Below are 24,058 nucleotides of genomic sequence, written 5' to 3'. Positions count from 1 at the left end.
TTGCCAAGTTGTAACCCTAACCCTAAAAGAACTTCCACTGGCTTTAATATAGGCTCTGCTTGATTCATCAAATCCATATTTTCTAGATATAGATTCATGCCAGTGAGGAAATCTCATTGTGGCAGTGCTGTGATGTTGTGTAGCGCTGATAGGTCAAATGGGAGGGGAGATTTATGAAGTGACCAATCCAAGAAGATTCCTATCAAAACCCCTGCTATTAGCAAGTATTCACACTCTCCATTCAAACTCTCCAAATGACTGCTGCTGTGCAGTAGATACAGTAGAATTTCAGCCTCAGTCGACCCTGTTTATTTGAGAGTCTGTGACCCTCTTCAGTCTGAAATAAGCAAACTCTCGCTGGGCACAAACGGCAGACAAAAGGCCCGAGATACCCGCCTCCAGAGTTTACACAAATCCCCAAAGGAAAACAGTATTCTTTTGTAATCTTATCTGGGAGATGTCGATCGAGCGTAGGGGCGGGGGCCGCGGGGGCTCGGCTCCCTCCGCAGCCGCTATTATGACTGGCTCAGGAGACTGGCTCCTGTGATCCACTGATTGGACAGAGGGACCAAATAGAGCAACTCAGAGCCACAGACAGGGAGAGGAAGGGAGAGAGAGAGAGAGGGAGAGAGAGAGAGAGAGAGAGAGAACAGAGTCTGCAGTCGCCATCTCTAGGTGAATCTAAATAAGTGATATCTAAAGGGGAAACCATGATAACCTCCTACTTTGGCACAGGTGGAACTAGTCCATCCCAACACTCTCTGTTCTTTGGGTGTACTGCCTTCTCTCTCTCTCTCTCTCTCTCTCTCTCTCTCTCTCTCTCTCTATCTCTCTCATTACTCTCTTATTACTTAGAATATTTAACTGTCAATGTGAAATGTATTAACCACTGAACAGGTTGTATGTTCTCTACTGTTGTGTAATATTTTTTTTCAATTCACCTTCCAAACTGAACATCCCTCGGAGCAATATTTGGTATTGTTTTGTAATGTGTTTTTATATGACTTTGCTTTTTCTTCTGAAGCTACACTTTATCTTTTCTGTCCAACACAGTATAAGAAGATTCCATCTAATTTTCCAAATCTGTGTGTTGTGTTTCCCAGTGTGTGAGAAAGGCGTACGGAGGGTTTGCTCCGACTCTCCAGAGGAACACCTCCAGCCTTTTAAGGACAAGATGGAGGCTTTCGTCCTCAGTGGTGAGTAGTTACAGTCAAACACTGCACAGTGACAAACACATTAAAACATGGACACACTGCATTCTTAAAAAGGAAGTCATTTTCAGCTGCTGTTAATGACGTGTATTTGCTGAAAAATAAAATAAGTGTATGAGCTCCCAAACTAGACACACAGATATGACTTTTTAACTCCTTTTTAATGCAAATTTAAATATAACTAATTTAACTTAAAATACAACTTTAACTTTAAAACCAATTTCACAGCAAAAATATACCTGGAGAGCAAAACACAGTAGCAGTATCAATGTTTACTTTTATGCAAGCAAACAGATTTCCCTGAAATGTAATGCATCAAGAAAAAGTAAAAAATGTAAGACTTCTGAAACTGTTTTTAGGACTCAAAGGCAACATTTAACCATATTGGTTCAATATATTCAGATATTTCAATTTAAAAGACTTTTTAGACTTTCTAAGTATGTGCTGACACCCTGTTATTGATTTATGCTTATAAATGTAATTTTTAAATCCTGCAAATCCTCCATACAAACTCTGATGCAATGCACCCCTCTTCCTCTATACGCAGCATTACCCTCATTGTTTGCGTGTTACAGTAAGGTGTAAACTGAGTTGCAGCACAGTGCCACTATGCAACTATGTGCTTACTAGCATCCAGTGAGCATGAACATGTAATGCGGTCAGCATCATTCCTCTCCCCTCCCTCTCTCCACACACACTCCCTCCAAATGATCCCATTGTCTCATGCGTTCAGATAAAGGCAGGCTACATCCTGGTCCTGTGGTGAATATCTGTATCCCTGTTCCTTTTGGGTGGAGTGACTGTGATATATCTGTGTGTGTGAGGGAGATAGCTGGGGGATGGGATGGGTTCAGACACTCAGATAGGGATCAGACGGATTTGGCAATGACTGAGACAGACAGACAGACAGGCACTGAGACTCTGTGCGCCTTCTCAGAGACTCTCCTCTGCACGGCAAAACATCATCATCATCATCATCCAATCATCCTACCAAGTCCATTTTGTATTCAGTGTTAAAGCTGCACTAGGCAAAATTCTTATGTAAAATACACCTGTATTATCAGCCTCAATCAGAAAGTGGGGCTGCAACAGAGAAAAGTGTCACATCCCCTCTAATTGAGTTGCCATACTATTTGCCCAAATTAATTTCTGGTATCAGGTATGGACACTTGTGGGAAATCTTCGCTGCCCACAGAAAGCAACGAATCAAAATTTAAGAGCAAAATCCAAACTCCAGAGAAAGCTGGACTCACCGACATTAGATCTTTTGCCTCTCTTGTCCCTTTTACGGAGCCCCTCTGGGGTCACATGGTAGAAAAAAAAACTTGATGTGTAAATCCGTGCGAATGGATTTGTAAACTGTGAGAACGGATTTCAAAACCGTGCCCTCGGATTCACAATCCGTGCAAACGGATTTGTAAACTGTGCGGAAACGGTTTACAAATCCGTTCGCACGGATTGTGAATGCGAGGGTACGGTTTTGAAATCCGTTCTCACAGTTTACAAATCCTTCCCACAGTTTACAAATCCTTCGCACAGTTTACAAATCCTTCGCACAGTTTACAAATCCGTTCACACGGATTTACACATCAAGTTTTTTTTTTCTACCATGTGACCCCAGAGGGGCTGGTTTCCTTTGGTATAAAGAATCACAGACACAGTTTCTGAAGACAAGTGTCATAATAATGATATTAAGGCAAATCACCCCATTAGTTTCAAGAGAACATGACTGATTCCAGAAAATGGAAAGTTGCATTGGAATCAAGTAAAATTATATTTTTTCACTTGTCTTAAGAAAAATCTGATTTTAAGATGGAATACTACTGAGATGAACTGATTCGTTAAGACAGACATTTTTGCTGGGACTGAAATAGAATCCCGCCACATTACAGCCGGGCAGAGACAGGTAGTAGTGTGCCTCTTATTTTGTGATAATAGCAATGTGAAAGTGGCAGCAAGAATGCCCCCATTGTTGAATAACCGAGCGTGTAATTGCTGTTTTGAAGAGGCCAAATGGTCGTCTGGCTCCTTCTGACAGGGGCATCATCATACAGGAGCTTCTTAGTGTGTTCCTATGAGTATTTATATCAACAGACTGTCCATAGGAAAAAGGGGATTATGAATATTTAAAAAAAACAAAAACATCTCCTTGTCTGTTTTCTTCACAGCACGGAAAGAACACGCCGAAACTTCATACCAGTTGATGACTGTACAAAAAAGGTTGGAGAATATAACCATACTGTCCTTAATAAAATCCTATCTCCATCCTGGTATCTAGGTTTTTCATTCCTCTGTTCTCTGGTCAGTTTCCAGGAGCTGGTGCTGTATTTTGGTCTGAGGCCCAAGTCTGGAGAGAAGGAGGTGGCCACGGCTCACCTCTTCATGCTCTGGTTTGAGTTCTGCGGTGACTTCAAGAGCAGGTGGAAGAGGGAGAACAAGAGCATCTCTAAAGAGAGGTATCTGACAGCTGTGTGATGTGTGTGTGTGTGTGTGTCTAGAACCACCGCTGTCTGTGAAGTATAGTATATTCCAGAAATGAGCTGAATTCATTTTCAATTCAGTCAATTCACAATGTGGGTTTTCCTCAAAATTCTGATATTTTGGGCATAAGAAGGTTTTCATATCAAAATGAAAATGAATAAATGAATGAAATCACTGAATCAACACTGTCAATTCTATTTCCATTTAGATTTCAAACTTTCGGTCACAAAATCACAGTTTACCTGCACATGGAGGAATCATCTGGCTGATACACTGATTCAAATTCTAAAGGGGTTTATATTAGAAACAAGTGTCAAATGCTGAAGTTTGAACATACAAACCAAGTGAACCTTATCTTGACTTTACTACCTGTACTCTTCAACTATCTTTTTTTTTTTTTACTGTTTCTTTGTAGATTGAAAGAGGCCCAGCTGTCAGTGAAGAGAATCACAGGAGAGAAGAAGGTGGAGACCAGAAAGATCAACCCTAACAGCCTGGTAAGACAACATTCAACACATCAGTTAATTGAAATTTGCCTCAGTGTACATCAGGTAAAAAACACAAAACAGCAGACAATTGCCATATAATACCCTGGACACCCACTAGTAATAAAGTGTCTAAAACGGAAAAAAAAAGAACAAATGTACAGTATTTCCTAATAGAGTTCTGCAGCATACATACAAAATCCTATTCTATTCATTAACTGGATTAGTAGAGAACTTCTTTTAACCGTGAAACGTAAGGAAAGTGCTATAGAAATAAAGTTTATTATATTATTTTACTTGACCCCCAACAGAAAGAGAGGCTGCGGCAGAAAGAGGCCAACATGTCTGCCACGTCAGAGACTCAGGAGGTGTGAAAAACACAAGAAGAAGAAGTGAAGTGAGAGAAGAAGTTTTTGTTTTTCGTCTCTGACTCTAATTTTTACGCCAACCTGTCCCTGCTGGACACAACATGGACCTTCTTCTGTTTGACCACAGCATTTTGAATAGAAGACTATATTCTTCATCTGACAATTACCTTGAATTCTCAGTGGAGGAATCTCCTTCATTGGCTGACTGAGTTAGCTTTACGTTCTATGCTTTATCATTACAATGTATTTTGATCTGAAAGATTCGAATACTATTTTGTATATATTTCAGTGCTAACTTTAGCTGCACGTAGATTCTTACATTGCACTTTAATTTTTTTTTTTTTTTTACTTCATCCTGAAATGTTTAGTCTCCTCTTCTCTTAGAATATTTTTTTCCACAAATTAAATCATTGATCAGACAGAAAATGAAATTGAAAACAGTTTATTCAGTTACACAAATTATACACTGTCATAAAATGAAGTGACATCTAACAGTGCAGGTTGTTAAAAAATAAAAAATTAAACAATTATCTATATATCAGCAAAGCCTTCAGCTTACATCCCACACAGTGGAAACACATACAACTATCTTAGTCCGTTGAATTCATACAGTTTCTTACATAGTAGGCTTTTTTATACAATCCTTGCACATCCATAGGCCTACATTGTTATTTCAACAATGTCTGCAACAAGCAATAACTTTATGAATACACACAAGCTTACCCCAATGCTAAACCGGTCATGTGGGTTAGTAAGTCCAATGAAGCATTAGGTTTGGTCCACCTCGGTACCTTTCTCTGTGCATATATACATGCTCTCATAGTGCTTAAGGGGCGTCAATCAACTCAAATATGGCAATAAAGTCCCTGCATTTAATATCATTTGCCAAAACTTCCAAACCTGCTTATATAAATAAACTGACTTTCTGGGGACAAAGTGGAGCAATGACTGATGACTGGCAAGATATTATTATTTAGTCAGTGTGATAAATTATTAGTTATCAGCTTAGAGGGAACATTGGTCCTGAACGCTCCACTGATGTATTTTTAGACATGGCTTTCAACTAAACTTCTGGCAATTTGCTTGATCTTTGCTCTCCATTATCATGATAAATTGACGCCCATGTATGCAACATACACTTTCCCCTTTTTTGTTTTTTGCATAACTCCACTTTCCTCTCCCATGAAGGAAAAAAAAATGATATTAGTCGTGCACATCTAATCCAGGTCTATAGTTGTGCAGCGGCACTGCTTGACGCGCTGCACCCGTTTCTTCCTCGTGCTCGGCGTCTGGCCCGGGCAGATCAGGGTGTACGTGACCGTGGTGAAGCTCTTCGGTCTGCACGTGGAGCACGACTGGAAGGCGCTGTCCTCGCGGTAGATGTGCCGCGGGATGTAGAAGGAGTTGCACTGGCCGTAGCAGAAGCGGTTGATGATGGTGCGGCTCAGGCAGCCCTCCTCGTAGATGGTTTGCTTGAGCGGCTGCGTCTTGCACCAGTCCAGCTTCAGGTAGCGGCGCTCCGTCACGTGCAGGGCTTCCTGACTGGACTCCAGCACCTCGTCGGCGGTCGTCACGGGCCCCGCCATCCCGCGGGAGATGAATCCGCTGACGGGAGGTTGTTGCGACCTCTCCGATTCGTTCGGGTTGTATTTGTACGGGTGCGGGAACGCGCCTTGAAATGTCGCGGCACCTGCACTTCTCGACGGACTGAGCAGCAGCCCCAGCACTACTGCACAGGTCAGCACTGATGGTGTCTTCATCCTTTAAGGTGAAGGGGAAAAGCAATGCAGAGATCAGTCATGGATGCGTGGATGGAGAACATTTTACGCACGGCTTTTACGCGCGGATTACGCATCATCCCTTATTTCTAATATACTATTTACATGTTATTTTGTGAATTCAGTGTAACAAAATCATCAGTAATAAGCACTAAATGAACTTACCTGTTGATTATGCAAAATCCACACAAGAAAATCTGATCCAGAGAGACAATTTACTGCACTGCCGAGTTCCTTGGAGTATTAAGAAAACTTCCAGAGGTCCGACTTTCTCAGCAGTGTCTTTATGAATGACACACTGAGGGGGTTTCTAAACTGTCTTGTGTGTCAATGCTTCTGCAGAACCCGCCCCCAATCTCTAATCCTCAGTTTATCTGTCTGATATAAAAAAACAACAACAACCACCCACTCCAAACGTTGTCAATGCAGGTAAATCGTTTATTTGACTTTACAGAAAAAATAAAAAGCAGAACACAAGCGTTTTGGCAAGGTGAAGTGACCAACGGCAGTTTTCAGTAATGCCCATAGAGATTCTTCTTAATGCAGTATTGTGTAGTGAATTAGATGCTAATCAGAATGTGTTAAGCTCTGTGTGTCATGCTACAGTAAAGTCGTTTACAACCATTGAATACGCTGGTAACATTTTTGCACAGAAGCCAACCAAAGCCACTACTAAGGATATGATTTGCCTTTGAATCCTGCTGCAAGACACAGATAGAGTATTTGAAATTGTCATATCAGAACATACAAACATTAAACCTCATATGGTGAGTAACTCAATCTGTACACCCGTGAATAAGTAAACTTGTTTCTGATTTCACATTCTTCCCAAGCTATACAACTTGATTATGATACAGTTTCAGATATACTTTGATATTAAAGTGATTAAAGTATTAAAGTTTAGGGTGTGGATTTGGCGGTGACAGAAGGGGTCGGCGCCTCTCCCTCCTCTTCCTCAGGATAGTGGGGAGCGGATTTCTTGGCGACCACATTGTCCAGCCTCTGGCCCATTAGGTAGGGGTTGACACTCTGCAGGCAGACACACAAAAATGTTAGTATTCATATAAAACACTCTACTTCTAACCCTATCCTGAAATGCTGATAATGTACAACAAAATATCAAATAAGTCCAAGGTGGGTCAATTTTTATCCAAAAAAGTCCAAGTCCAAGATGAGGTCATTGGCTTGGTCACAATATGATTTCACATTCAAAGCAGTGAGTTTAAGAGTACATTAGTTCCTTTGGGGGGGAGAATCTCAATGGTGGTGATGCGGTTTCCTACAAAGGAAAAGGAAAAAGACAACCAAGAAACACTATACCCTTTTTCTTCTCTTCGGTCCTCCCTTCAGTTTTTGGTACAAAAGCTCCTTGTTCTGAAAAGGAAATGTGAAAAAGAAAAGAAAAGAAAAAAAAAAACAGTTGAGACATAAAATCATGTTTCCATTGTTTTACAGCCGGGCCCTTTGTTCTTAGATTACAGTCAACAAATTGCCTGGATGCCTTTCCAGGGAATAAAAACAGTCATTCTTAAAGGGTGACTTCTTTGGGCCAGACCCACCAAGATACAATACGCCTCGAGGTGGAGGATGCACCCATGCAAATTACAAACAAGTTTTGTTTGATCATTCAAACTACAAAAACCCTGTCCTCATTTAACTCTACTTAACTGGTATCGTTGTGTTATTTGTTCACAGGCACAACAGGCACAGAGGATGACAAATAAGAGAGAGAATTACTCTCTTTCATATGTCAAAGGATGAGAAGTGGTCTTAATAAATCAGACACTAAACTGGCGCTGCGGCTGTTACATTTTTGTGCACAGTAGTAATTAGGTCGCCTCTTAGTAAATACGACACAGAGTGTGTGTTTTGTCTCTATACTCACCCACTTTGCCAGAGCCGGGTAGTCGTGCTCCGGGTCAAACAGATGCTGGTGTTTCTGGAACTCTCTGCTGAACTCCGCTGTGTCCGGGGCGTTTTCCAAACACCCGTCTGCTGCTGTAAATGTGATGAGACACAGGCAGCCATGTGAGAAAATGGAGAATGCATTAGTTTAACTGTTCTGTTCAAGTCCTGTCTGTGTCCTGGAAAGGCCAGCTTTTAAGCAGTTGATTAAAAACTGGTTAGCTGTCACTCAAAACAGCAACAGGAAAAGTAAATACAAGGAAAACTAAAGATTTGGCACTGTGGCAGCATCAGCATTTGCCATATCACTGGATGTGTGTCAAAGTGTGTGGAAGTAATTGAGGAGGAGATACCATAACCCCCTACCAGTTCAATGGTGATTGGTTTAATATGTTTAGAGGTGGAGGTCTTTTATGGTGCTGGGTTGTACCTGTCTTGCCCAGGGGACATGGGTTCGGAGGGTCCGGGTAGCCGTGGTCCTCACTGAAGTCTTTGGGCACGTTGTCGCCCGTCAGCTCAGCCACAATGTTAGGGATGTTCCCATAGGGGCCCAGGTGCTGCAGCCCCTCATGAGCACCACCTTGTGGAGAAAAACAAAGCAGTTTCAAGGACTTCAATGACCCCAAGAGCCAGGATTGCCTGCTACACAAAGCATAATGTGGAAAAACGTGTGGAGTGTGGAGTATTTTCCATGACTTACTTCCTTAAAGTCCATTTTAACCAACTTGTCAATTGGCTATAATGAAGGCAATATTTCCTAAATTTGCTGACTCAATGAAATGAAAACCTTACACTAAAGGAAATGTACAGCATTTTTTTTTTTACGGCATTTTCTTAATGTGAATAGGTCTGAATAAATGAGCACAACTAATCTGCTCTTAGCATACACAATATTAGGAGCACTGCCCAAAAATGACTGCAACTGACTGAAATGATTACTTTTGATGACTGAAATGTGAAGTCAGTAATACATCACAGCTTTCACCTGGATTCACCTGGATTCACCTGGTTTGTCTGCTTCATGGAAAGAGCAGGTGGGTCTATTCGTAATATTTAGTACACTCGGTTTCTATTACCTATATGCTTCCTTTATAAATGCACAAAACTCACCCTGTATACTCTGAGGCCCGACAATGTTGGTGGCTTGGTGTGCGGGATACTCCACCCTGGGCCGAGCGATGCCCAGCTGCTCCATGACGCCGTGCAGCAGGCGCTGGATGTCGGCCTCGGACACCTGGTCCGCCGTGCGGGGGCTGCGAGCTGAAGCCCTGCCGACCTGCACACACAGCAGGACGCCGAGCAGCGATAACCTGACCGCCGAGCCCATTTCTGTCGTCTACAGAAACAAAACAATGGAGTACAATACAAAAACACAAAAGGATAGCCTAATTTAGCAAACGGCAGTCAGTGGAGATGAGTAAAGTCTCGTTTAGACTGTAGATGTTTATTTATGTAACATGCAACTGATACAGGCTAAAAAACGGCTGCATTTTCCTGCCAGAAGATATGCTCAATTACTAATACGGGGCCCGTAATGTAGAAAGAGTGGTGGCATAGCAAGGATAACGCTATATGTTGTCGAGAAGTTTTTGTTATGAAGATTAATAGTAGGTTGCAGGCTAAAGAGAAGCGTAGTAGCATATCAAATGTCTGAAAATGGAATAAAGCCTCGGTGCGCCATTCACACTACGTCAGAGGTAAATAGAGCCACTGAGGCCGATGTGAATATAAACATACGTCTCAAAGACTGCACACAAATGATTATATAGCATTACATGTAAATAAATAACACTTTATTCGCTAAAAAATAATATAATAAATGATCAAAGTAAGATTTTTTTTTGCATTTTCCCTTACCTTGTCCGCGCGGATGGAGGGACCTGCCTATTGCGCGAGACCAGCGTGAAGCCAGCCAGAATAACAAATTGTAATTTCCGGTCAACATTTTCAAAATAAAACAGTTAGGCTATTAACGAACATGGTCTTTAACATGTGTTTTAGTATCTATTTTAGAGCTATAGTTTAATTCCATTGATTTAATCGTCCAATAATTTGTAATACTAATTTCTGTTGTTCTTCACACCCCAAAAGTGAATTATCATCCATTCTCCTGACAAATTTCAGCTTTTACTTTGAAGGGAAATTCGCTTGACCGGTACTATTCTGCCTAACTCTTGCTACCTTGATGCATTTGCGCGAGGATGCCGATCCGCCTCGCTTCACGGTTCAGATGCAGTTGCTTAGAAACCAAAAATCCTCTCCTCTCATTGGCTGTTGGGTAGTGCCAATAATTAGCCCAGGATAAGCCTACTGCAGCAGGTAGGAAGGCGTCGAGAAAAAACAGGGGCTTCAATTCATTCAAGTCCAAGCTATAAATAGCACTCCTTGCCATAACCAATTAACACCCATGTGTACAACATGTAGTGGTAAAAACCATTATGAGATTCACTCAAGAAATTTTAAATAAATAAATAAATTAGTAATTTAAAAATTTATTCAGTTAATGGAAAAATATACAGAAAAGTTATGTTGCACAAAGAATAATCTACTGTAAAATAAATGCATACTGTTGCAGTCATAAATACATAAAATTTATTAAAATGTAGAATGTTAAAATGTGACTTTTTAATGTCTCCAGTCATAAAATGTCCTACCATAGGACTAGTGATCTTGGATGATCTCACATGAGAATATAAAGTAGTCTATGACAGAAACTGGTCTTCTATCAGCATTCACATGTTGAATATGGGCCAATCCTTCAGACACTAGAGCGTAGAGCGTCTTCTCCAAGGCGTTAGATGCAGTTTCCCCACACTAGTGAGCACAGGAGAGCTGCCTGCATCTTGTCCTCTGGTGAACTTGGAGAAACGGCCGATGCCACGCAGTTCTCTGCTAACAAGAAGGAACAGAGACCACTGAAACATCATACAGTATGCATTAGTCTTGGGATGTTGCAGTTAAACATGAAGCCACACCGTCAATGTCACTCCATTAAAGAATACCACTCAGTTTAAGACGTTGTACAAGTTATTCCCACAGTCTATTTGTTAACTTGATCGGGTCTCTCCCAAAGCCAGAAATCAAAGACTCAAACATGTGGTGCAAGATGAAAAATCTGAAGCTGCCTCATAGAACAGGAATGGAAGACTGGGTTTCTATTCACAAATGAGCTTCATTATAATATTACCACTTCTGAACCAGAAAATGTATCGCTATCCTTTAAACTGATCTGAAAATCATTTACCTCTTTAATCTCTCGCATGGAGTCCTGCCTGTCTCTTTGCCAACAGGGCTGGAACTGTCCAACAAAGCTGTTGTGGGGCTTGAACCTTGATCTATAAAGGATTCCATTAATGTACTGTAGTAGCAACATGGTATTCTGTGAAAGTTTGGTGTAAAAATTCCCCATCCCACACTGTTTGCTTCTCACTTAGCATTTTCTTTACCTGTGCAAGGCGTGCAAGTCCTAAACAGCAGGACGCTGGGGAAGGTGTCCAGGCCGAGGCTCCTCTTTAGGGACCGTGTGCCTACAGAGGTGGATCCCTGGCTCTGCTCCGAGTCTGATGGAGGCCTGACCTTTGACCTCACAGGAGTCCAGGGCACTGTCTTGACGGATGGCATCACTACATGGATTTGAGAAAATGAAATGGAAGAGCAAATGGAAGGTTTAGAATTGAGAAACTGAGCAAATAGCCTACCGCTCCATTTTGTAGTAGTAGTAACACCATCCCTCAGTAATGGATTCCTTTGTTCTTGTTTAAAGGCAAATTGCATTCTCATTGACTGGTTGTGATGAAGACAGACTAAAAATAATTTGGCTGTGAAGGTTGTTGTTTTCTTTTACCTCGTAGACTGTTTCTTTTTCTATTCCTTCTCTTTGAGCGTGTGTCTTGTACATGATGGAAATCCATCAGAAATTCCATACTATCCATTACGGCCTTAGGAATCACACCTGGGAAATATAGTGAAGACCAATATCATCATTGTCGATGTCCAGTCTATGATACAAATACCCTTATGCAAATCCCAATGTCAATACTGGATGACTAACTGGTTTAACGGGGTAAATACCAAATGACTGGGGATTCTCGATGAAGGTGCATAGCGCAAGGACTCTAAGTTCAAGGCGAGCTTCAGACATCTCTGCCTTGTTGGGAGGCGGCAAGAGGCATGGAGCGAAGACTACAGCAAGGTTAGAGCTGGTCATCAAGTTTTCAGCGCATCTGACAGGAGCACATGGAATGAAGAGGGAGGCGTTAACATTCATGACATTTGTGGAAATGAGCCTACAGTTCAACAAATCAAATGTATTCATTAATGCAAAGAAATTGAAATTTGTAAAATAAAATAAAAAGTTAGCTTGCAGAGTGAAAAAAAAAAGTGTAAGAGAGGAGGTGGACAATATCATGAAGCCTAGCGCTTTTGCTACTAACTGAAAAAAGTTATCTAGATTAGCTGGTTAGCCTAGCTGACCTTTCAAGTTCAAACTAGCCATACTAGCCTTTAGCTATCTAGGTAAGCTAGTTAGCTAGCTGCTGAGCTTCCAAGATTAGGAATGTCATGGTTATGAATCAAAAAAGAAGTCACTGCCATTTAGTATTTTGAACAGAATTCCTTCGTTGCCATTCAAGTGCCAGTTAGCCAACTTGACCTCTGGTTCTTTGGGGTGGAGGACTCAACCAGTAAGATGTTTTTTGCCTCTGAGAAATGTTTGCATGACTAAAACTCCAATCCGCAAAAGAGTACAGAAGTCCCAGTTCCCCAGGTTCTTAGCATCGTGTCAGACCTTTGGGAAACTTGGGAGAGGAAGTTAAAGAGGTAATGCAGGCAGGAGGAGTTTCTGGCGGGAAGCAGACAGGACAGCAGCTGGATGGCTGAGGTCCTGTCCTGCGGGGCGGGCAGCGCCTGGGCCTTGAGCAGCGCCGCATGGAGCTCGGAGGGAAACAGGGGCTCTGGAAGCTCCCTGCAGAACTGTTTGATGAGACTGGCCACATCGTAGGGGAGGGCTGTGGACAGACACCCCTCTCCACGATTCAGCTTGGCCTGAAACCAGGAGAAACACTGCATGAAGAATTCCATCTACCCCAAAATAAGCAGTTCTTTCACAGCAAAACTGAGGAATTTAGAGCACCAAATTTGCCATAATGCATATAGCATCACAGAATTGGTTTCTTTGCGTATCCCACTGTGACTCATTTACAGGCATGCATATCACCAGTTGTCGGAGTACAGTGACAGATAGAGGTTTAGCATCTTGCCCCAGCCACCAGACCATGCTATGGCTCCAATAGAGATTATATCAGTACTAACTTGAGCCACAGATCAGACTCTTACCCTGAGGGTCTTAATGCGAGGAAGAGAGCCTGGTTTTCTGAACAGGCCCACGGTCCCGGCTCGCTCCAGAAGGAATGAGCAGGCATCCACCAAAAAGCTGAGACACACAAAATTTTTTCAAAACAACAATTTGATGCCATAAACTTCCCAACCCCGCTGTTTACACTCACCAGGGCACCAGACCAAACTCAGGAATGTAGCGCCTCTGTAAATTTTCCAGAGGAACACCAAAGATCTTTGTGCCACCCATGAACAGTCTCTCCTTTTTCCTCTCACAGCTCTTTATAGTTATCCCATGGATGACTCGAAGGTGAAAGCGGATCACGTTGCTGTCTGTAATCTTCATGATGCTGTAAATGTTGCTGAGGCTACACAAAAATGTGATTGTGTGTGTTTGTCAGAGTTACTGATGAATGGAGGCTGGCTTTATTATGCTCATCCATATCACCTGTGGCAAAGGTAACCAGGAAGTGAGCATTGAAGGGGTTGGGAGAGGAGAGGTAAAAAATGCTGCATTCAAGTCCCATGGGAAAGATGGTAAATATGAGTTTTCTACTTGAAAATATCTTTCACATCAGCTTTCAGGTGGTAAATACTATTTGGAAGCTCTGAATTTTGTGATGGACCCTAATTTCTCTGACGTCTTGAATTCTGACGTCACTACCAAAGAAATCCCTGCAGTCAAATGTTGGAAATGATATAACAATTTCAAATAAGTCTAAATAAATTCTTTTTTATTAAAGAAGTCTTTTTGTGATCATTAAGTTATCCTTAAAATGCCATGGCAGGACACAGGTACTTGATGAATTTGATGTCTGATGTTTGGTTTACAATGATATTGCATATGTTTGGTAAAACATGAACTTGTATGTATCATCACTAAGTGCATGTGTGTTAAGTGTGATAAAGCTGATCAGGAGCAACCAAAGTCTACAGAAAACTACAATCATAGTGTTTTGATAGTCATAGTGTTCTGCTTCAAATTAGCTTGAACGCATGAACACGTTTAAGTTGTTGCTTTTAACTATCAAGCCATAGTGACTGTTATTCCCATATGATGTAAATGCAGCAAAACATCCATCTGACCTCATGATATTATTAAGGCAGCCTATGAAGAAAGGGGAACTAAATCTTTATGTTTATCTTAATTTTTTTGGCAGGAGGAAATCAAGTTTTTTTTCATATGCAAATCAAAAGGTGGCTTACTATTTTTGATGATGATCTCACATGGTATTGGAAATCAGACCTTGTCCAAGGTATTTTTTTTTTTTATTGTTTTGTGCTCTGGGACAGACTATCATTCTTATGTTGAAAGTGTAATTTTACAGTTGTTTATCATGGCTCTCATATTTCATCCCTTGTGAAAGAATGTTTGTTGGTGTTGAGCATGACCATCATTATAAACCACACAACCATAGTCAAATAATATATGAGTTAACAGGCCTATGGGCATCTTGTGGTGTGTTCAGTGTCATGTGTGCAAAATGTACCTTCTGTACACGGAGACAGACTCTTCACTAACAGCAACAAAACTACCCAATTACTGTTACAGGCAACTATTTTTATTACAACAGTACATGTATATACAGCAAAGGGCACAGTACAAATGCAGGCAGGAGGAAAGTCGGTGCGGTCGGAGTGGGGTTTCGGTGCTGGTTGGAGATTTAGAAGCACTTTCTGTGGACGATGGAGGGGCCAGCCTCGTCGTACTCCTGCTTGCTGATCCACATCTGCTGGAAGGTGGACAGAGAGGCCAGGATGGAGCCGCCGATCCAGACGGAGTATTTCCTCTCGGGGGGAGCGATGATCTGGAGGGGGGGGGGAGGAGAAGCAGAAGTGGGGGTTAGTGGGAGAACCAAGTGCATTCTTTTGTTGCAGAAGAATTCAAGCAAAAGCAATTCAAATGGGTAGAAAAATTCAGTGCTGCTGCAGAAGCTCACCTTGATCTTCATGGTGCTGGGGGCCAGAGCGGTGATCTCCTTCTGCATACGGTCAGCAATACCAGGGTACATGGTGGTACCGCCGGACAGCACGTTGTTGGCGTACAGGTCCTTGCGGATGTCAATGTCGCACTTCATGATGCTGTTGTATGCGGTCTCATGGATACCGGCAGACTCCATACCTGTGCAGGTGAGATGAGATGAGAAGAGTCAGTCAAGTGCTCAGACTGTAGGCCAGCAGCGTATGTGCGATTACAGGAATGGAAAGATATGGAATGCTTTGGGTATTAAGTATATTTCTGAATGTACAAAAATACAGTATGGATGCATTAACATGTTAGTGTGTGGCTCTGAGATACAGTATATCCCACTAAAAGTTGTGTCACTAATATTGCAGATATTGGTATCAAATGTTCTCTCTGTGAATTAGAACCTGAATCTATCTCTTTATGATTGTAACATTGTTCATTAATTTTGGGGTGAGTTTTCTCAACACAAAACAATTGGAAATATATTTACTACAAGAAAAGATGTAAATAATTATTTCAACTGCAAAAATGATCCTTCTATTGTCTGTAATTAGGTTACTTATACTTAAACTTATTTTTTTGGGTGATTTCTACATGAATTTTTTGATTCCCTGCAAAGCTAGAAAAAAGAGCAGATAAGACTTGGAGCGATGTGCTGTGTTATTATGATATAAGGTTGTTTTATTTTCTTATCCTCTTGATTACTTTTAAACTTTATTTTGATCTACATTTTCAATCTAATTGATGTTCTCTGCCAGTCCACAAAGATACTTTATTGTGAATATTTGGTATTAATAAATTATAAATATTATTATTATTATTGTTATTATTGTATACTTCAATGTCAATATTAATTGTTCTGCCTTCCTGAATCTTGATGTAAAAAAAAAGAAAGAAAAAAGTCTCCAAGTCTCCAACTGACCACTAGGTGGAGTAAGCTCACAACAGAGCCACTCACTGTACACATGAAACATAATCACTTATAATTATGACTTGCAGAATGACTTGGCGTGAGAGGGAGTAACCCTAGCTGCTGAGTGTTGGGTGAAGAGTCATGACGGGGTGACAGAGGGGAGTGTGGGAGAGAGTGACGCTGACAGGACACCCACCAATGAAGGAAGGCTGGAACAGGGTCTCGGGGCAGCGGAAACGCTCGTTGCCGATGGTGATGACCTGGCCGTCGGGCAGCTCGTAGCTCTTCTCCAGGGAGGAGGAGGAGGCGGCGGTGGCCATCTCATTCTCGAAGTCCAGAGCCACGTAGCACAGCTTCTCCTTGATGTCGCGCACGATCTCACGCTCAGCTGAGGGGAGGCAGGTTCACAGAGTGAGTCGACTGAGTCTCTGATATACAAACAATACGTGAACAGCCTCCCTGTATTCATTTGCTGAACCATAAATTAAATGACTTGAATATAAATGGGGTTCTCCTCCTGGCAAGGCCTACTTACCGGTGGTGACGAAGGAGTAGCCACGCTCAGTCAGGATCTTCATCAGGTAGTCAGTCAGGTCGCGACCGGCCAGATCCAGACGCATGATGGCGTGGGGCAGAGCATAACCCTCATAGATGGGTACGTTGTGGGTCACACCATCACCAGAGTCCAGCACAATACCTGGCAGGACAAAAAACAGCAATTTGTCAGGGTGATAGACGACAACATAGAACCAGAACTTCACAGCAACGTATTATCAGTCCAATCTCATCCTTTTGTAGCCCTGACTAGGTTCAGTACCTTGTTGTACTGTGTTATGGTCAAGGAGTTTCAATTCTTAGTGGAGACTCACCGGTGGTACGACCGGAGGCGTACAGGGACAGCACAGCCTGGATGGCCACGTACATGGCGGGGACGTTGAAGGTCTCAAACATGATCTGGGTCATCTTCTCCCTGTTGGCCTTGGGGTTGAGGGGGGCCTCAGTCAGCAGAGTGGGGTGCTCCTCTGGGGCCACACGCAGCTCATTGTAGAAAGTGTGGTGCCAGATCTGTGAGACGGAGGCAAGGGGGAGAAAGCTGTCAAGGGACTGAGTGTGATAAAGGCATAAAAGGAAAACGTGCATTGAGATGTTACTACGGGTTCTTGTATCCCTGATTCTCACCTTCTCCATGTCGTCCCAGTTGGTGATGATGCCGTGCTCGATGGGGTACTTCAGAGTCAGGATACCCCTCTTGCTCTGGGCCTCATCTCCCACGTAGCTGTCCTTCTGACCCATACCCACCATCACACCCTGCGAACAAAGCAAACGCAGGTCAGAATCTCAGGAACAAGTAAGGACAGGCCTGATTTCACTCATCGTCCGAATCTCTCACGAACTCACAGCCTGTCACACTGTGATCTAGCTCTATGTTCAAAGTGCCCATTCGAGCGGCTGACCTGGTGACGGGGGCGTCCAACAATGGAGGGGAAGACAGCGCGGGGAGCGTCATCACCGGCGAACCCAGCCTTGACCAGGCCAGAGCCGTTGTCGCACACCAGGGCGGTGGTCTCGTCGTCGTCACACATGTTTGGTCTTTACTTGGCTGGCCTTCTGTAGGAACACAGGAACACAGGAAAAATCTTAGTTTGTGTGCTTCAGCGCTGTTGTAAGATATTCATCGGAATGGGAATTTATTCTATCTGCCTTTGTAGGTCCCATTTGACAGTGTTTACATCAATATACTGAGCACTGTAGGCTACCTTCAAGGTTGTTCCCCCACTGTTTCGCTCATGCTTTGGTGACTATATGCACAAAAATAACCCTATCTGCTGGTTATCATCAAGCAACGATACCCCCTGATCATGTTTAAATGTGTAATATTTCCTTTTTAAGTCTCCACAGTGTCATTTCTCTTGAAAAAACAAAACAATGTGATACTGTGAAACAATGTAGCACTATGTTCACTATGAAGACACCTCTGAGAGCTCTAATCTCCTCTCCGAGTCTCACAGCTGCCTGCAAAGCCAAAAAGGGACATAGCAGAGCCCCCTCCACACACACTCGCAGTTCTATTTTAAGCCTTGGACCCTTGTCAGTCCTGACGAACTCCCCTCCTGCCCCTCAGCTCACACCCCCACCCCCACCCTATCTCCTCAGTAAGCCAGAGCTAGTTAACAGCTGAGGTGGTGTGTCTGTTGACAAGTGGCAGCGAAGGCCTGGGGTCTCTCCTCAGCTGTCGCCGCATAGTAGCCTCCTCTGTTTGGAGCCCCACCATGTGCTGCTATCCCTCCAGCCTCTCTGGCCCCAGCCTGCATCCCAACTGCATCCATCCCCCCCTCATAGAAGCTTTCCCATTCAAATTCAGCATTCTTCAGCGGTCTTTCAGTACACTTCTCTGCTCTAGCACTTCTCATAATGTTTTCATCTAGATCAGCCTCGGAGCTGTGCATGAGACTTAAAAAGGCAATATGGTACCGTGACAAAGGCATCATTGCATTGAGGATTTCCCTGACGGCTTTATCAAAATGCTGAAAGAGCCATCTTAGGTGTTACAAAGGAGAATACCCTGAAAAAAACAGAATGTACCCATCCTACCCTATACTGTAAGTGGCCTCCTTGTAAGTTAATTTTTCATATCAAGGCCTAATACATCCCAGAGTTGCCCTACCATTGAATAAGTGATGTGGGTCACCCTACTGTAAAGAGCTGCTAACCCTAAAAGAAGAAAAAAAAGTCTGGATATTGATGGAGAGTTTTAGAATCTCCTGATGGTCTAAATGCTGTTTTAGAGGCTTTTCCACCCTGACAATATCGGTGACTTCATTTTAAAAATATTGGCATCATTATCGGCCTTTAAAAACCCACATCGGTCAAACTCTCCTCCTGACAGCTTCCTTCCCTAGGCGCTGTCTGACCAGAGTTAGAGCTGCAAGCCTGGCGCTCCACAGCGGGCATCCCATTCCTCCATCCTAATCCTCAGAGCCCTTCCTAATCTAGAGAGTACAGGTCACTGTTCACGTATCAGGATGAGCCGTCAGTCAATCGGAACAGCCTCTGCACTGTCCCACACTGCACCACCAATCCTTCCCTTTCTCTGTCTTTCTTCCCTCCTTTCTCTCCCCTCTCTTAGCTCTCATCCTTTTCTCAACTCCTCCTCTGCCATTGCCAGTTTTCTGGAAGAGTAAACTGGAATTCAAGCATCCATTGCAGCATCAGTGATATGTTTACACCACAACTCATCTACTCTGATCAAAGAAGCAACTACAGCCTGGCCTTCTGGCTGTGCTTGTCTAGTGACAACCCAGTGGTCAAACTATAACACATGTATCCATGGTGAAGCAGTAACAGATCCTATAGCAGGAGTGTCTAGTCATCCTCCCTGTTCCCTCTCTCATGTACTGTCCAAAAAGCAACAGTTGAAACGCAAGGAGGTTGCAAGCAAAGGGACTCACCAAGTTGTACCGCAAGACTGGAGTTTCCACTGGGACAAAGGGCGAGGGTGAGAGGGGGTCCTTAAATATGCCCCAGCGTCCTGAGGCTGGGGGCCGGTGGGCGGGCTCAGGAGTTCACACAAGCCCAAATAAGAGCTGCTTAGTAAAATGGTTCAGTAAAGTGGATCCTGTGTCAGGGTGGCAAGGGACGCCACCAAAGTGGACTGATGTCGCCTTGGAGACGGATGGCCCGGGGCAGGAATAAGGAATGGAGATTGGGGAGTGTTCTGAAAATTATTGCTATGACGGATGGTCATATGATAATTGTTTATGATACGGGGGGGGGGGGGGGGTGAAAAGTTAGAATGGTTCTTCTATTGACATTCATTGAGGAGGGCCAAGATCTCCTCGACACATAACATTAATTTTTAAGACAAATATAAAGTAGTGGTTCGGACATTAAAATGCTATATTGTGTGCATGACCTTTTGGGTGCCGAGTGTTTTTTTTTTTGGATTGTTGACATGTCTGGTTGGAGTGTTATCAATCAGGTCTTTCAGAATGAACTGTTGCCCTTGCAATTCATAGCCACAGACACTTTGGGACACTTAGAAAGCCCTTCACCTGCAAACCTCATCAAGAAATTGGCTAAATAAATTCAAAATCCTGCCTCATACTTAGCAGCATCTCTCCTCCATTCATACTGCCCTCCATGTCCCTGAAAGACGTGCTAATATGACTAAGCTCAAACGGGGCACTGGGGATGTGGGGAGGGAGGGGGGTGTGTTGGTAATCCTAGAGCCCGTCTGAGCGATCTGGTTAAGGAGCCGTCTAAGGGGCTCTCGCTGCAGTCCGGGGAGTATAATGCCTGTGTCCGTTTGCCAGCGGCATGGCATGTGTGACAGAGAGAGGGGGTGTGGGGAGCAAAAACATGCCAGACAGCTGAGAGGTTGGAAGAGGCAAGATTGTAAAGGGAGGGGGGGTTGGGAGGGAGCTGGGGCCAGAAGTTAAGGTCCAGACCCTCCGCCAGACGACAGATCCCCAGGACGGCCTGTGCTGGCAGCGACGTGGGCAGCCCTGCGCTCTGATTGGCTCCGCTCTCTCCTTTTAGGGGAATGGAGTGTGACAGGTGCCAGTGGCTACACGTCGCTGCGGACCGCGGGTGGACGCTCTGCAGCCCGGGCTCCTTATTCGTCACCCCCTGTGCCTACGCTCCTCTGCTGGGGCCCTATCAGGCCACAGGAATCTCTTTTTTCTAAATGGAGCCGAAGCCTGCGGGCCCAATAAGAATGTAAAGACCCCCCACCCGCAACACTTTGAAATATTCCATTTGTAGCCGTGTGCCGTAATCTACCTCAGAGGGAGATGCTACTAACCTACTTGTCTATTTCTATTCCCAGCGTTTACATAAGAGGGGGACTGATAGACCTGGGCTTCCTTGACATCTTGTATCTTGGCAATGTGATAACTGCAATATAAATTTGAGTGAATTTCCTCATGAATCACCATTGATATATACTGTTCTCCCTGCAGTCTGCAATGGGTTTTGGGTGTTGGGTGTGTAAAACATTTGACCCAATGATCTCAATCCACCACAAACCTGTATGATTACTTCAAGACCCTTTAGGATGGTGACTCTAGGCAAAAGACATTGAAGGCATGCGACAAACCTGTGTTGCAGTTGGATGTGCCACACTTGTGGATTATGTGTGGGCATATTTGAACTCAGTGTTGTCCTACTGGCTGCTGTGAGGCTTCTATATATAGACATTTTTCACAGCAGCAGCAGAGATAGCCAGTAGACACAATCCTTCAGGATTCCCTCACCTTGTGCTGGTCTCCAACAACAGTCAATGAAGGCTACAATACCGGGACAGGAAGGTTTAAATAATTGCTTGCTGTCTGCATGGGTCACAAATTACAAATCAATTGCAAATGACCCAAGAGCATAATATCGATTATGTTTTCAAGATGAAACTTTAGGCCCTGGAGACTAAAAACAACACTTTGAGAAAATGACAACAAAACAAATAAATGAAACAGAACTACACACACACAGTAAATAGGACCGCTTTGTGGTTTGTCACATTAATAGATTGGTAATGCTTTGACTGCCATTTCAATTCTAAGCTTCACATTAGATTTTCACATTACGTACATTCCAAGTTTGTTAGCATTAACTCATATTAATAAGTTGCAATTGAGCCTCTCACATTCAATAAGCAGGTATTGTGAAGGAGCAAGTACGGCACGTTGTTGAGAGAAAGGTAACAAGTAGAAACATCAAAAGTTAGTTTCTGGATGAAAATGGTGTCCTGTGTTTTGTCAACAGTTCCATTCAAGTCAATGAAGCACTTTTTGGCAGTGCCCTATCTTTATCGCCAAGGCTTTATCAGGATAAGCAGGTCGGTCTTAAATGGGTCATGGTTTTGGGGGACATTCGTCCTTATAAGGGCATGTAGGAAGCACAGGGTTTGTCTGTCTTTCCCCGACAGCTGCCCCCTCTGCCCCCCCCCCCCCCATTACACACACACTGCAGCTGTTGGCAACAATTGCTTTTTAACAGCCAGTGCTACTTGGACAATGGTTTGCTTACCGTTCAAGATATATGTATTTGAAGACAGGGAGGAATGCGTTTATGAAGTGTGTAAGAAAATCAAGCTGCTGCGTTTTATGCCAACGAACACATGCTCCCTGCCAAGTTGTCACTTCACATCTGCTGCTGAAAGACACTTGATTCCAACTTTGAGCACAAAGCCTAAGAATATGTAGATATATTTGAATGTTTTTCATATTGATTACATATCTAGGTGTCCTCTGTAGGCTATTTAAATAAAAAATAAAATAAAACTATGCACTTCTGCCACATTTGACCATTGTAAGGTCAGGAGGGTTAATCCTATACATATTTCTGATTACCTGCTAAAATTAATCTGATTACTATTGGATTACTATACCTCCAAACAGAAGATAATAATAAGTATTACAGTATTACAAGTACCGATACTTTGTCATTGTGCAATCCAATGTGTCATCCTCTGCAGTTGGCTGTTGCAGTAAATTTGAAAACGGCCTTTGACAGTGAAAAGTCCTATTGTTGTACACTGTCCTTGGCACCGAGGCCTGTTATTGTAACGTGCCACATGCCTGCCGTAAACAGCTGCTGGCTCGGCGGTGCTGGAGAGACAGCATGCTGGTTGACATGTTAATCAGAAAGAACAATTTACATATTTTTCACATCGGTAGCCATTTCGTTACTGTAAATCATTACGAGAGGAGAGTGGAGAGATGAGAGATGCACTGATAGAGATTTAATGTGTTATAGTAAACCAGGGTTCCCACTGTGGTCCTGATATAAACTTCCATGGCATTTCCATGACTTTCCATAACTAAGTCAGTGCTTCCAGGATCTGAAAATAATATTCCTTCATGGTTTGATTGGGGTAAATAGTCTGCTATGTACTACAGTTGGGCTGAAAACAACCATTTAATGCAATGAATGTGTGATCCAAGTGGTAAAATACATTCTAGTATATTCCTGTACAATGACACATTTGCAAAATCCCTTGATATTCCCTGAAATTCCCTGTATTTTCCTGGAATACACCTCTCAAAATTCCACGATATTCCAGGAATTTCAGGATCAGTGTGAACCCTGATAAACATATTCTCCATCAGTTGGCTATATGTTGAGCAGTGAATAAAAATGACTAGTTTGATTATGCAGTTTAAATGTAGAGGTTCAGCACACATGATCAATGCTATAAATGAGGAAAAAACCAAACAATTCATGAGCAGGCCTAGTGTCACTGTGCTGTGAATACACCACAGGGTCAATGGGTGTGTTTTACTGAGTGCTAAGAGACCTGTGTAGAGTAAGGCCATCAAGCACTGCCAGCAGTTACTCAGATAATGTCAGCTCTATAAATATATGGAGTGCTTTGGAAGTTTCCATGTCAGCGCTCCATTGTCCTGCCCCATGAGTGGATCTACAGGCCTACAGGTGTGTGTGTGTGTGTGAGTGAGAGAGAGAGAGAGAGAGAGAGAGAGAGAGAGAGAGAGAGAGAGAGAGAGAGAGAGAGAGAGAGAGAGAGAGAGAGGAATGATAAATTGGCAATGTGTCATAAAATATCATCATATAAATATCATAGTCCCTACAGGAATTTTACACTAATATCAAAGGGAT

The 24,058-nt window shown here is 43.0% G+C and overlaps 5 protein-coding genes and 1 long non-coding RNA gene across 6 annotated transcripts in view; 1 reads left to right on the top strand and 5 right to left on the bottom strand.

Annotated features, from left to right (window-relative positions):
- fmn1 (formin 1) overlaps positions 1-4,982 on the top strand; it is a 28,861-nt gene extending 23,879 nt beyond the window's left edge. The window contains exons 16-20 of the mRNA XM_078290076.1: positions 1,104-1,196; positions 3,380-3,431; positions 3,518-3,667; positions 4,108-4,189; positions 4,489-4,982. Coding sequence (XP_078146202.1) covers positions 1,104-1,196; positions 3,380-3,431; positions 3,518-3,667; positions 4,108-4,189; positions 4,489-4,551 — 440 coding nt within the window. The 3' untranslated portion in view covers positions 4,552-4,982. The remainder of the gene's footprint in view (positions 1-1,103; positions 1,197-3,379; positions 3,432-3,517; positions 3,668-4,107; positions 4,190-4,488) is intronic.
- Positions 4,972-6,628, bottom strand: grem1a (gremlin 1a, DAN family BMP antagonist). The gene is made up of 2 exons (XM_071908705.2): positions 6,489-6,628; positions 4,972-6,306 (listed from the first exon to the last, which is right to left on the bottom strand). Exon 2 carries the CDS (start codon positions 6,303-6,305, stop codon positions 5,763-5,765), a length of 543 nt encoding a protein of 180 aa, XP_071764806.1. The 5' UTR covers position 6,306; positions 6,489-6,628; the 3' UTR covers positions 4,972-5,762.
- A 106-nt stretch (positions 6,629-6,734) lies between these two features.
- On the bottom strand, positions 6,735-10,129 carry scg5 (secretogranin V). Its single transcript, XM_071908704.2, has 6 exons — positions 10,086-10,129; positions 9,339-9,564; positions 8,659-8,808; positions 8,209-8,321; positions 7,644-7,697; positions 6,735-7,352 (listed from the first exon to the last, which is right to left on the bottom strand). The coding sequence occupies exons 2-6, from the start codon at positions 9,553-9,555 to the stop codon at positions 7,224-7,226; spliced, it is 663 nt and encodes a 220-aa protein (XP_071764805.1). The 5' UTR covers positions 9,556-9,564; positions 10,086-10,129; the 3' UTR covers positions 6,735-7,223.
- A 739-nt stretch (positions 10,130-10,868) lies between these two features.
- LOC144542750 (uncharacterized) lies at positions 10,869-11,835 on the bottom strand. The gene is made up of 3 exons (XR_013507439.1): positions 11,675-11,835; positions 11,473-11,563; positions 10,869-11,117 (listed from the first exon to the last, which is right to left on the bottom strand). It is a non-coding gene; the product is annotated as an uncharacterized LOC144542750 (long non-coding RNA).
- Positions 11,836-12,174: 339 nt separating this feature from the next.
- LOC144542792 (inactive Rho GTPase-activating protein 11B-like) lies at positions 12,175-13,908 on the bottom strand. Its single transcript, XM_078290075.1, has 5 exons — positions 13,733-13,908; positions 13,563-13,659; positions 13,015-13,271; positions 12,280-12,451; positions 12,175-12,180 (listed from the first exon to the last, which is right to left on the bottom strand). Exons 1-5 carry the CDS (start codon positions 13,906-13,908, stop codon positions 12,175-12,177), a joined length of 708 nt encoding a protein of 235 aa, XP_078146201.1.
- Positions 13,909-15,108: 1,200 nt separating this feature from the next.
- actc1a (actin alpha cardiac muscle 1a) lies at positions 15,109-19,922 on the bottom strand. Its single transcript, XM_071908692.2, has 8 exons — positions 19,894-19,922; positions 17,899-18,052; positions 17,624-17,752; positions 17,314-17,509; positions 16,980-17,141; positions 16,641-16,832; positions 15,503-15,684; positions 15,109-15,370 (listed from the first exon to the last, which is right to left on the bottom strand). The coding sequence occupies exons 2-8, from the start codon at positions 18,025-18,027 to the stop codon at positions 15,227-15,229; spliced, it is 1,134 nt and encodes a 377-aa protein (XP_071764793.1). The 5' UTR covers positions 18,028-18,052; positions 19,894-19,922; the 3' UTR covers positions 15,109-15,226.
- Between the last annotated feature and the right edge of the window lie 4,136 nt (positions 19,923-24,058).

The sequence above is a fragment of the Centroberyx gerrardi genome, chromosome 18 (assembly GCF_048128805.1).
Source record: "Centroberyx gerrardi isolate f3 chromosome 18, fCenGer3.hap1.cur.20231027, whole genome shotgun sequence".
Lineage (NCBI taxonomy): Eukaryota > Metazoa > Chordata > Actinopteri > Beryciformes > Berycidae > Centroberyx > Centroberyx gerrardi.
Note: the sequence above shows the minus strand (reverse complement) of the source record. Positions and strands in the feature narration are given on the sequence as shown.

Excerpts from the sequence above, each read along its gene's own strand:
- LOC144542792 (XM_078290075.1), bottom strand. The coding sequence starts at position 13,908 with ATGAAGATTACAGACAGCAACGTGATCCGCTTTCACCTTCGAGTCATC. Across the intron at positions 13,272-13,562 it reads CTCGCATTAAGACCCTCAGG|GCCAAGCTGAATCGTGGAGA; the intron begins GTAAGAGTCTGA and ends TCCTGGTTTCAG. Across the intron at positions 12,452-13,014 it reads CTCTCCCAAGTTTCCCAAAG|ATGCGCTGAAAACTTGATGA; the intron begins GTCTGACACGAT and ends TGCTCCTGTCAG.
- actc1a (XM_071908692.2), bottom strand. The coding sequence starts at position 18,027 with ATGTGTGACGACGACGAGACCACCGCCCTGGTGTGCGACAACGGCTCT. Across the intron at positions 17,142-17,313 it reads CGCCTCCGGTCGTACCACCG|GTATTGTGCTGGACTCTGGT; the intron begins GTGAGTCTCCAC and ends TTGTCCTGCCAG. Across the intron at positions 15,371-15,502 it reads CCAGCACCATGAAGATCAAG|ATCATCGCTCCCCCCGAGAG; the intron begins GTGAGCTTCTGC and ends CCCCCCCTCCAG.
- grem1a (XM_071908705.2), bottom strand. The coding sequence starts at position 6,305 with ATGAAGACACCATCAGTGCTGACCTGTGCAGTAGTGCTGGGGCTGCTG.
- scg5 (XM_071908704.2), bottom strand. The coding sequence starts at position 9,555 with ATGGGCTCGGCGGTCAGGTTATCGCTGCTCGGCGTCCTGCTGTGTGTG. Across the intron at positions 8,809-9,338 it reads CGGGCCTCAGAGTATACAGG|GTGGTGCTCATGAGGGGCTG; the intron begins GTGAGTTTTGTG and ends TTTCTCCACAAG. Across the intron at positions 8,322-8,658 it reads ATGTCCCCTGGGCAAGACAG|CAGCAGACGGGTGTTTGGAA; the intron begins GTACAACCCAGC and ends TCACATTTACAG.